The 12,484-nt window shown below is 41.7% G+C and overlaps 1 protein-coding gene across 1 annotated transcript in view; it reads right to left on the bottom strand.

The window, feature by feature from the left end:
- Positions 1–641: 641 nt before the first annotated feature.
- The window catches only part of LOC138597326 (mitochondrial intermediate peptidase-like), a 46,128-nt gene continuing 34,285 nt past the window's right edge, over positions 642–12,484 (bottom strand). Inside the window, exon 19 of the mRNA XM_069668915.1 lies at positions 642–1,089. Within this exon, the coding sequence (XP_069525016.1) occupies positions 989–1,089 (101 nt within the window). The 3' untranslated portion in view covers positions 642–988. The remainder of the gene's footprint in view (positions 1,090–12,484) is intronic.

The raw sequence follows: 12,484 nt of genomic DNA, 5'->3' as shown, positions 1-12,484 counted from the left end.
ACCCAGCTCACCCAGTCTCTCTTGAACACGTGTTCACACATTCAATAACCTCATGAAGCTGCTCCTCGTTGCCTGGCGTCTTATAGCTAAGCTAGGCAAGCAAGGACAACTGTTTGCATTTGTTATGGAGTGGACATTTTTAAGTCCTTCTGACTTTAACACAGTGAAGTAAAAAAAACTTCTGTTCTTAAAATAATTATAAATACTACCTTTCCATAGCAATATAAACAACTTGTGTTTCTATACAGTGCTAAGACAATCCACCTCAAAATTGACCACAACTTTAACACACTCCACCTCCTCCTCCTTCCAGCCTCAGAGCTCCTGACAGACAAAACAGATGGGAGTGGTACCAATTTAAAGTCTAAGCAATGATTAGATGACAGGAAGAGCAGATTAAGTATTCTTCCTCTAGCTGATTTGATCAGGAAAGAACTATATACTAGTGTGCGAGCTAAACATGGACACTTAAAGAGGGAAAATTAGTTGTGGGATAACTGAATTATCAAGAAAAAAGGAAATGGAATAATAAATCAACAAAAATGAGCATGGAGAAATTTATATGGAAATCTTACATAGCATATTTTCCTGTTAAATTAATAAAGTTTTGTCAAAATTGTTTTATGATGTTGAAGGTATATGGCTGGGCACAAGTAACAATAGAATCTATTTTTATATCATTAAAGGTAACGCTTGGGGTTAAAAAGCATTGTGAAATCTTCTGTGAATGGACACAATTTACCATGATCTGCAACATTCGATATCTAGAGATAATAAGGAGTTTTCAGGGTTTGGTAGAAAGACTTTAATTCTCATAATATGACATATTATTGAAGGCAGAATCAGCAAAATAAATCAAATGAGTCAATGTGACTTTAAGAAAGACCAGCAATAAATTTAACATTTTTAACAATTTACCCATGCATAGTTACTGCACTCATTGCCTTGTAAAGGTTCAAGTCTGTTTCCATGCCGCCAGAGGCATCTTTCATCTTTCAGAGTCCATGATGAATGTCTCAAAGTTTGGATTGAGCTCAGATACCAGTGCATCCACGAAGTCCTCAATGGTAGGCTGCCTCTGCAGCATCCCTGTCACATAGAAACACAAAGCATCATGTTTAAGGGTAGGTGTATCCAATGCACATCTGTCTCTGAAGAGGGAAGGAATAACTTTCTCTTCATCTTACCTCATTCTGACAAGACTAGTGCAGCATTTTGGAACTTCTAAGCTAAATTCACTGCAGTGCTTAAGAGAGCACTATAAAGAAAAAAAATGGGCTAATACAACATTTTCTTTAAAGAAAACCTTTGTAGCAAGAGTAATCTTTATCCCGAATTGAGCCAAGAACTTATTAAGCAGAGTTTTGTTTTAATTCCTGATCTCCTGCAATGTGATTACCCCCCTTTATCAGATTATGAAATGAGTTTTATTTTCAACATATAGATCTGAAATAAGATGTGTATAGCCAGTGCTATATGGTATTCTAATCACTGTATTTCATAGTAAAAGTATAAGGAATTATACATATTATGGACAAACATAATTTATTATATGAAATCATTAAAGACAGTGCAGCCCTTTCTTTAATGAAACTATCGGACACTTTCAAACATTCTTCTTGTTTTTCTGAGAAAAAATTTAGAAAAACAAGATTTATGGATACCTTTAATAGGCCTCAGATTGTGGTCAAACATACTGTATGCAGTAAAACAAAGCTATGCATTTTTTAACATCTTTTACTTCTTTATTTAACATAACTAAAAGGTATATTATACATTTAATACAGCTTTTAAGGGGTGATACTAAGCTCAGACACTTGTACACAGTCTCTCATTAATACAGACTGTGAACATTGCTGGAGACCAAATATGACTGTAGCAGGCAAGCAAACCCTGGGAATGTCTGTCTGTGTTTTCAGAGCCTGTCTGCCAGCTCATGCGTGGAGGACTCCTTGCTCTCTTTACAATTCAGCTGAATGACTGCTTTGAAGTCAGTTAATTTCCCCTTGTGTAGCTGCCAATGTAAATAGGCGCTCTCTCCCTCCCCCCTTTTCCTGCATGGGTCACCTCCAATGCACACACAGTCACACAAAACCCACACATACTCTTACACGTCTGCACAGGCACACGTGAATGGAGACACTCACAGAAAATCTGAATGGAGACACACGCACAGCAAGATATGGGAAGTCATTCACACACACATATATACAGATATATACATATATACGTATATATACACGTAAACTGTATATACTATACATTCACACACACACACACACACACACACACACACACACACACACACACACACACACACATATATATATAAGTATAAATATATATGTATATATATATCTATGTATATACACTAGGGCTGTCAAAACAGTGCGTCAATTTCGATTAATTACAGAATAAAAAAAATGTCAAATGGCCCCTTTCAGTGGATGGGATATGATTGGCTGCACATAGACATGTTGTCCTTGAAGTTGAAGTGTTGGAAGAAGGAAAAAGGGCAAGTGTAAGAATATGAGCGACTTTGCGGAGGGCCAAATTTTTATGGCTAGATCAGAGCATCTCCAAAACTGCAGTTCTCGAGGGTGGCAGTTTTGGCTGAAGGGCGTATACACATATATACCGAACATATACAATATATACATATAACATGCAGGTTTTGCCATGCCTGTGGTGAATCGCCTAGCATGAGAGCACCAGAGAAGGGATTATCATATCCTCTTACCCGCCGGTTGCGCCCTGCCCCTTGGCTACAAGATGATACCATCATACAGAGGTCCCTAATGCACCACAACTGCAAGGCCCCTGGATCCCCGGGACAAAGGCAGCCACATGAAAGCTGTGATTTCCAACCTTAATTGAAAGAGCAGCAGGATGTTTTTCTGCTGTGACCACTGCTGAGGTATAGGTAGTGGATGGGCTGTTAAAGTGGAGACCAATATGCTTAAGCTGCATTAAAAGGCTTTAAGACAGAGGACATTGGAGTCAGCCTCGCAAGTTGCATTAAAATCTGTCACCAGAGAGCTGGCCTTGAAAGATAATAGAATTTACAGAACTGTTGATGAAAAATGGAGAAGTATTATCATTTCAAGCCTCAATTTCATTCCAGCATAACTTTATATCAGAATTGAAAGGTTACATTTCCAGCATTTCATTGGACAGCTCACTCTGATAAAAAACAAGACTAAAAGTCTTCAGCCTTTTAAGCAGCTCTGTGAGGCTTTTGCTTTGAGCTAAATGCATATATTAGTGTCAGCATGCTGACATGCAACATTCATGACAAAGCTAACATCCTGTTTTTTTGGGTGTTTTTTTATTTATTAAATTAGAGATCAGAAGGAAAATGATGTCACTTAAAGTTATTTAACCAACATATTTTCCATTCATATACAGTTTTAATAGTAAACATCCATGACAAATTCTGTAATGCTAGGTAACACTAACAATATATTTTGCAGGTTCAAAACCCACCAGCTCAATAAATTTAAAAGAACATTCCATAAATATTATGAGCAAAAACTATCAATATTTATACAAGACACATTGATTCACTCATTTTCGCATTATTCTTGTGTCATAATTGTCCTTGGCTTTTATATAATTGTTTGAGTGACCACTTTCACATTTTACATAGTCAGTTGAAAGTTATATTAAAATCTTGATTAGTGCAACTATATTGTATAAGGCTTCATGATCAGGGAACAATATGTAAAATGACTGAGCTATGGGCACTGTCACAAATTTGAACTCTCCATACACTGTTGCAGTGTCTCCAGCACTTTCTACAAAAGATTTTATCTCCTGACTGTGCTCCCACAAGGGGATCTGATGTCTGGAGCCAACCAAAAGTTACTGTGTTAAACAAGCAATGTCAACAAGACGAGAGTCATGAGAAAGAGACAAATAGAGAGGAAATGATAATGGAGAAGGAGGAGATGTGATCAATAATCAGGTATCAGGTAAGAAATATTGCCCTTGCTGATTCATCTACACTTTGGGTTGTCAGCACATGGGTCTCACACTGCGTGAAATAGTAGATTAAGGGATGAGTGAGTACTTTCTCAACCCAGATCCTTCAGAGAGTTGGAGAGGAAAGCACAGACAACCTCAACAATGGAAGTATTTGATCTGAGTGGCTGCTATTAAAGATACAAACAAGGAGGTGGAGCTGAAAAAACAGACAGGCAGGGTAAAACTAGTAAGGCCTAAAAAGGGTTTTGAGATTCCTTTCACCATCTCAACAAGGAGAATGGACTTTCGTGTGTAGTACTCAAAGTCCTGAAATTTACATCAAGTTATTCAATTAGTTTTTCCATAAACACTGGGTCAACCTCACACAAGACCTCACTGGAACTACTTCAGTGAAAAATAGTTCCACACAATTAACAACAGTACCTCTGCAGTTCAGGCACAGTAAGAGCAGGCTTGACAGCATTACAGCAGGCAGAAAATTCACTCACTTTTGGTGATGTACAGAGGAAAAGCAGTGCCAAACTCCAGTAGCTCTTCAGTTATTTAGCTCTTTTAACTCTTTTAATCGCTCTTTTCACTTTCTGCTCTTCTTGCGAAGAGATTGCGTGCTTTTTTTATTTATCCCATGGATATTTTTAACTTTAATATGCGACCAGGAGCCAGTTTTCTCACTTATTCGAGAGAGGAAATGCTGGCTCTACGAACAAAGGGACGAGCCGGGACACGACACCCCATCCCGGCGGAGCTGAGGAGGAGAACCAGGGGCTGCAAAGCCGGGGCTAAGCTAGCGGACAACCGGAGGCGCTACAAACCGACGATTCCCTCCGTAATCAGGGGGAACGTGAACTCGCTGCCGAACAAGATCGACGAGCTGTCCGCACTGAACAACCAGCGGATCTACAGGGAGAGCAGCTTGCTCATCTTCACGGAGACATGGCTAAACCACCTCGTACCGGATGCTAACGTGGACCTGCTGGGATTCACTGCTGTGAGAGCCGACAGAGACACGAAAGCGAGCGGGAAAGGCAAAGGTGGGGGACTCATCATGTATGTGAACAACCGCTGGTGTAACCCAGGACATATCTCTGTGAAGACGGTGTGGTGTTGCCGGGACCTCGAGCTGCTAGCTGTTAGCTTGCGGCCATATTATCTGCCGAGGGAGTTCAGTCACGTGATCACCATCTGTGTTTACATCCCTCCGAGAGCGGACGCAGCCACTGCCTGTGAGAAAATCCACTCTGTCACAGCGAGGCTGCAGACACAGCACCCCGAGGCTTTCATGATCATTTCTGGGGACTTCAACCATGCAACTTTGGACTCTTCTTTGGCTGTTTTCCACCAGGTTGTTGACTGTCCTACAAGGAACAACAGGACAATTGATCTGCTGTATGCTAATGTGAGGGATGCATACAGAGTCACACCCCTCCCCCCACTGGGGAAGTCTGATCACAACCTGGTTCACCTACAGCCACTGTACACCCCCCTGGTCCGAAAGCAGCCGGTAACAACTCGCTCCAGCAGGAGATGGTCCCCTGAGATGGAAAGTGTCCTGAGAGACTGTTACAACACCACAGACTGGGATGTGCTGATCAACCAGCATGATGAGGACATCGAGGGGCTGACACACTGTCTGACAGATTACCTGAACTTCTGTGCAGACGTGGTCTCCCCTGTTAAGACTGTCCGCTGTTACCCTAATAACAAGCCATGGGTAACGCGGGAAGTCAAAGCTGTCCTCAACATGAAGAAGGCTGCCTTCAGGAGCAGAGACAGGGAGGCCATGAAGGCAGCACAGCAGGAGGTGAAACACCGTGTGAGGGAAGCTAAGGACAGCTACAGGAGAAAGGTGGAGCAGAAGCTGAAGGAGAACAACATGAGGGAGGTCTGGGAAGGTGTGAGGACCATCACAGGTCACAACACAAAGACCAGAGCCGTGGGGGGGACAGTGGAGAGGGCGAACGAACTGGAGATGTTTCGGTCCTGAACGATTCGTTCAAAAAGAACGAATCTTTTCGTGAACGAAGTGACCCGATTGGGTGCATCTGTGCATACAAGTCAATTCACAGATGTGTAAACCACTGACAGATGAACACAAACTAAACTAGGTTTATTTATTTAGAAATTATAATGTCAGAAGGTTTTGTAATGGGCAAGTAAGTAGACCAGTGAATGCAATGGGAGCCGTCATCGTTCATGAACAAGTGAGAGTGAGTGAGTTACGGGTAAACCGGAAATGTCACTGAACGACCTGGTGAACGAAAGTAATGAACGAATCTTTCAGCTGAACGAGATCCGAAGATCCAGGTCACTGAAGTGAACGAGAGCTGCCATCTCTAGAACGAACTGAATGACTTTATCAACAGGTTCAACCAGCCCATGCCCCCCCCACCCCCACCCGCACTGCAGCCATCTCTCCTTCTTCCCACAACACACCTCCCCCCAGACACCACAGCACCTCCCTCCTCCTCCCCCTCCCCCCCACCTCAACACAATCTCCACCTCACATCACCACAGACCAGGTCAGAGGACAGCTGAGGAAGCTCCGACCCAGGAAAGCAGCAGGCCCGGACAAGGTGTGTCCAAGACTTCTGAAGACCTGCGCTGCTGAACTGGGGGAACCACTACAACGGATCTTCAACCTCAGCCTGCAGCTAGGGAGAGTGCCCACCCTCTGGAAGACATCCTGCATTGTCCCGGTTCCTAAAAAGAACCGGCCCAGGGAGCTGAATGATTTCCGGCCGGTGGCACTCACTTCACACCTGATGAAGACGTTGGAGCGGCTCTTCCTCAGCCTCCTCAGACCCCAGGTGCAGCACGCCCAGGACAGCCTGCAGTTCGCCTACCAGCCAGGTGTTGGTGTGGAGGATGCCATCCTCTACCTACTACACCGAGTCCACTCCCATCTGGATAAGGGGAGAGGCACAGCGAGGATTCTCTTCTTGGACTTCTCCAGCGCCTTTAATACCATTCACCCCCCTATGCTTCGAGATAAATTGAACCGGATGGGAGTGGACCCCCACCTGGTGGCCTGGATATCCAACTACCTCACCGACAGGCCACAGTACGTCAGGCTGAAGGACACCACGTCTGACACTGTGGTCAGCAGCACTGGAGCCCCCCAGGGCACTGGCCCCTCTTCTCTTCACCCTGTACACCTCGGACTTCTGTCACAACTCAGAGCTGTGTCACATACAGAAGTACGCCGATGACACAGCCATCGTTGGATGCATCAGGGACGACAGAGAGGAGGAGTATCGGAGTCTGGTGGGGGACTTTGCTGCTTGGTGCCGCACAAACCACCTAGAGCTCAACACCTCTAAGACAAAGGAGCTGGTCATAGACTTTGGGAGGTCCAGACCGAAGCCGAGACCAGTCCTACTAGAGGGAGCTGAGGTGGAGAGTGTGGACTCCTACAAATACCTCGGGCTGTGTCTGGACAACAAACTTGACTGGTCAACACACACCAGCCACCTGTACGGGAAGACACAAGGCAGGATGTACTTCCTAAGGAGACTGCGGTCTTTTAACATCTGCAGCAAACTGCTGCGGATGTTTTACCAGTCTGTGGTTGCCAGTGTCCTCTTTTACACTGTAGTGTGCTGGGGAGGCAGCACATCCAAGAAGGACACATCCAGACTGGATAAACTGATCAGGCGAGCCGGCTCTGTGATCGGCATGAAGCTGGACCCTCTGGTGACGGTGGCAGAGACAAGGACACTGAACAAACTGTTGGACATTATGGACAATGCCAGCCACCCTCTGCACACCGTCATTAGCAACCAGAGGAGCCTGTTCAGTGAGAGACTGCTCCTTCCAAAGTGCAGGACTAACCGACTGAAGAACTCCTTTGTCCCTCATGCCATCAGGCTGTACAACTCCTCACTTAGGGGGAGGAGGTAACAGGGACAGACTCTCTCAACAGCGGTAGCCACTAATTCACCTCACAAAGTTAATAGTAGTTATCTTCTTTTATTCAATAGTAATATTTATTTATTTCTCAAAGGGTCATATGTGCAATAAAAATCTGTCAATGTGCAATAACCTAATACCACAGTGCAATAACCTAATTTAGTTTAATCGAACTAAATACCAGGTCAATTACCCACTGTTTACTTGTATATTTTCTAAGAGTGTATATTTTTTATATTTTGTTATCTAATTTTGTACTTTTTTATATATATATATATATCGATAGATATATATATTTTGATCTTTATTTTTTACCCTCTGTGTGCTGATTCTTTCCTATTGTATTGTACTGTATAAGCTGCTGGAGACTGAATTTCCCAGAGGGAGTCATCCCAAAGGGATCAATAAAGTTGAGTCTAAGTCTAAGTCTAAGTCTAAACTAAACATAGACTGTGCTTTGTGCCCATTGTTAGAGGAGCCTCGGGACAGAGGCTTTGCCATGTGAGTCATCTCAGACTTTACCAGTTTCTATTTCCATTCATAATGGCACTGACACAGCAATTTAGGTACAAGGCATCTACCCATTAAAGTCATGTCAGGACCTGGGACTTTTGCCAAGTTGGCCAACAGAGCTTGGGTAAAACAATGTATGTAAAAAAGACACCCAATGACAAAAGTGTTGATCACTGCATCTTCAGACAAATTGCTAAGTAGTAGCACACATGTTAAATGCCCTACTTGGCCTACTGAATACCTTGCTCAAGGGTATTCCAACAGTCCCTGTTGGACAGTAAAATGCACTAGTCATTCCCTATCCCTGCCCAATTTATCCCAGCTGGTGTGGGAAAAGAACATTTTAATTACTTAGTTAAACAATAAAGATCAGATGGATTCTGAAATTGAAATGGAAATGCATCTTATACTGACAGTGTACTTAAACATAACTATTGGCTTTTCCACTTATGCCACTTTCTTCAAATACATTACTTAACATGTAAATTTTAGTGAACACTAAAATCTGTTGTTGGGTCCAGTGCCTGATCACAAGAAGAAGCTGCAAATAAAAAAATGGTACAGTTGCATGCAGAGTTCAAGTTAGCACAGCTTTATCTCTCACAGGAGAAGATACACACCAGATTTATTTACCTGAAAGAGTGGTGGGCGATGAGTATCAGTCAAATGAAGGCTAACAGCTCTGGTAATGACAACTCTGGGGACAAAGGCAGTACAACATGTTTCAAATTCTGCCTAGCCTGCAGCTACTGGTGGTAGTTTTTTCCCAGATAAAGAAAATGAGAATAAACTTAAGTCTTTTAATAACAGTTAAATACTATTCTCAGTTTCTGTATGCATTTTTAAATACTGAAAAGGGTTTGACAACCTCTGACATATTATCCACAAAAACAAATATTTCTTTCTTGGCTTCCTAAAACCAAGTGTAGCTAGCACTTTTTTGTATCTGTACCTGTATTCTGCTATTTGTTCACTAATCAGCACTATCGGAAGCAGTCTCCAACCTCTCATAAGGCTTGGTTGAAACTTGCCATTTTGTAAGATCTATTGATCCTAGTCCCATGGGCTTGGCTTTGTTCTGTTCTTTCATGATTTAATTGTTAGCTTTTACAGGCCAATTACACCCATTGGCAGCAGTTTGCCTTATTCTTGTGTTTAAAAAATGTGAACAAACTGCAGCATGCAGTAAATTTAGCTTCCACATCACTGCCTCTCTTGCCAGTCTATGTATCTGTATGAAACTATATTTGTACAGTATCACAGTACCACTTAGCATTTTATGGTTACACATTTCAAAGAATATTTCTGGTTGCTTCAGTCACTGCTCATAACCATTCTTAACACGTCAATGTGTGAAGTGCAGTTGCCTGGAGGCAAAACCTTCAGCTCACTGCCTCTGTAATTACACCTTTTAAGTTTTTGTCACCACCCTTGTCTGTATAATAAGTAAAAAAAAAAAGAAAAAATGATCCACCTAAACACGCAGATAAATTTATCCTTGTTAACATGCAGAAATCAGATTTATGCAACTTAATGTGTAATCTAGAGTTGTTGTTGTCATCAATCCTAGACCTTTATAATAAAATCTAATACATATATTATACCTTATTAATGTATTGCATTGTATGAATATTTTTTGTATTTCCGTATCACTTCGATATACATTGTCCTAAGAGTAATCCTTTGGCATTGACATTGGTGATCAGTAGTGACTTTTCCTCCTGCGCCACCATTATGTAGACCTTTTTGTTTTAAAGTGAAATATTGTGACGTTTCCAAGTTTTGGAAGCATTGCAATTAAATTTGGTGAGGATATTCACTACCCCATCTAGATGAATAACCCCTGACTTTTCATTTTGTGTCAATATCATATCAAATTCTTATACTTTGTTTTATGACTAAAATACCTGCCGAATCAATGACATTGCCCTCAGCCTCACCTGTTGTGTTTAGCACTAATTAGCAAGTTTTAGCAGGCTAACAAGATTAATTCAATGAAATTGTTAAACATTATAGCGGCTTAACTTTGGTTAATGTTTAACATTTTCATTGAATTAATCTTGAATTAATAGCGGCTTAACATCAGTATGTTAGCATAAAGATGTTAGCAGTTAACGTTTTAGCAATTCATAGTGCATTGTGCCAAAGTACAGCACAGTCTCAAAGACCTGATTAGGATCTGTTAGTATAGCGCAAAATGTGACATGAGGACAGTGCAATACGTTGCGTTAGGATAGTGCAATATGTGACATGAGGACAGTGCAATACGTTATGTTAGGATAGTGCAATATGTGACATGAGGACAGTGCAATACGTTACGTTAGGATAGTGCAATTTGTGACATGAGGAAAGTGCAATACGTTACGTTAGGATAGTGCAATTTGTGACATGAGGACAGTGCAATACGTCATGTTAGGATAGTGCAATATGTGACATGAGGACAGGGCAATACGTTATGTTAGGATAGTGCAATTTGTGACAGGACAGTGCAATACGTCATGTTAGGATAGTGCAATTTGTGACATGAGGACAGTGCAATACGTCATGTTAGGATAGTGCAATACGTCATGTTAGGATAGTGCAATATGTGACATGAGGACAGTGCAATACGTTATGTTAGGATAGTGCAATTTCTGACATGAGGACAGTGCAATACGTCATTTTAGGATAGTGCAATTTGTGACATGAGGACAGTGCAATACGTCATGTTAGGATAGTGCAATTTGTGACATGAGGACAGTGCAATACGTTATGTTAGGATAGTGCAATATGTGACATGGGGACAGTGCAATATGTCATGTTAGGATAGTGCAATATGTGACATGAGGACTGTGCAACATGTTGGGACAGTGCAATATGTGACATAGCGTGCATGCATGCATGCATGCATGTGCCATCTATGTATGAGGAGGTATTTATGTGCTGGATTATCAATTGCTGGGAAATTGTTTCCTTGTCTGGTGCAACTGTGCCAAACTGTGAATTGTGTCTTTTGTGTAATTTAAGCTTGTGAACTGCAGCTGGACGGAGTCCAGGAAAAATTTCCCCAAGGGGACAATAAAAGAACAGTATATCTCATCTAATCTAAACATATATACAAGAATCCAATACATTTGGTTAGATTTCCATAAAAAGTATTTCTTCAAATGTTGAAAGAATTTTACTCTTTCCTTCACAGCACTGTGGTAAATAAAAAATAGGAAACCCTCTTTATGGTAAACATAAATCGTATTTTCATCACACCTGTTTTTAACTAGGAGCAATAAATCATTTATTCTGTAGTTTTACATCTTAGCAGTGAAGTTTTTCCGGCCTTATTCTCGTGTTCACACACAACTATAAATCGTTGTCACAAAAGTGCTATGCTCTTGTGGTTTACTAGTGACTATGCAAGCAATTCAGGCAAGCTGCCGCAGGACAAAACAGTGAAAGGGTCCTGGGACTCGGCAACCAAGCTCGAGTAGATCCATTTTCCTTGCTCTGCACCTGGGTCTATGGGAACAGTCTGGCCATGCAGGCCTTCTCTATACAAGCAGCTGAGGTTCAGTTAAGTAGATCAGCTTTCATTCTCTCCTCTTTCTCTTACTCACACTTTTTCTCTGAATTGCTCAAACAGTTCTGATGCTGCTTCCCTGGGTTACATTTCAACAAGGTCTTTACTGGGAAACATCCAAAAGCGGACAAGGAGCCAGATAAAGAGTAGCCTCTGACTGGCCTTATTAGGCCTACTCCGGTTTCCTGGATATTCTTGTGCCCTCTCTACCACCTTACCGAAGGGGATAGAAGGGAAATGTTACACACCTCTATTAACAAGGGTCTTAGTTTGACAGGATTATGAGTAATGTATTGGATCTGGATTCTGTGTCATTTCCCTGTTCTACTGGTCTTTTTTGGCCTGAATACTGCTTAAGATACACAGTAAGGGCAGTTCTTAATTGTTTCAAAATCATTGTCCAATCCCAAAATGAAAGATGCAATACAAGATGTTTGCTATGAACCTCTTCTACAAGTAAAAACGTAAAAGTTTGCGCACAAACTTTTTGCATCTATGAGCTAAAGGTTTTTATAAAATAAA

Source organism: Semicossyphus pulcher, unplaced genomic scaffold (genome assembly GCF_022749685.1).
Source record: "Semicossyphus pulcher isolate SPU_LCO1_2020_fin unplaced genomic scaffold, fSemPul1.0.p SCAF_19, whole genome shotgun sequence".
NCBI classification, from domain to species: domain Eukaryota; kingdom Metazoa; phylum Chordata; class Actinopteri; order Labriformes; family Labridae; genus Semicossyphus; species Semicossyphus pulcher.
The sequence above is the reverse complement of the archived record's forward strand: the minus strand, read 5'-3'. Positions and strand labels throughout refer to the sequence as shown.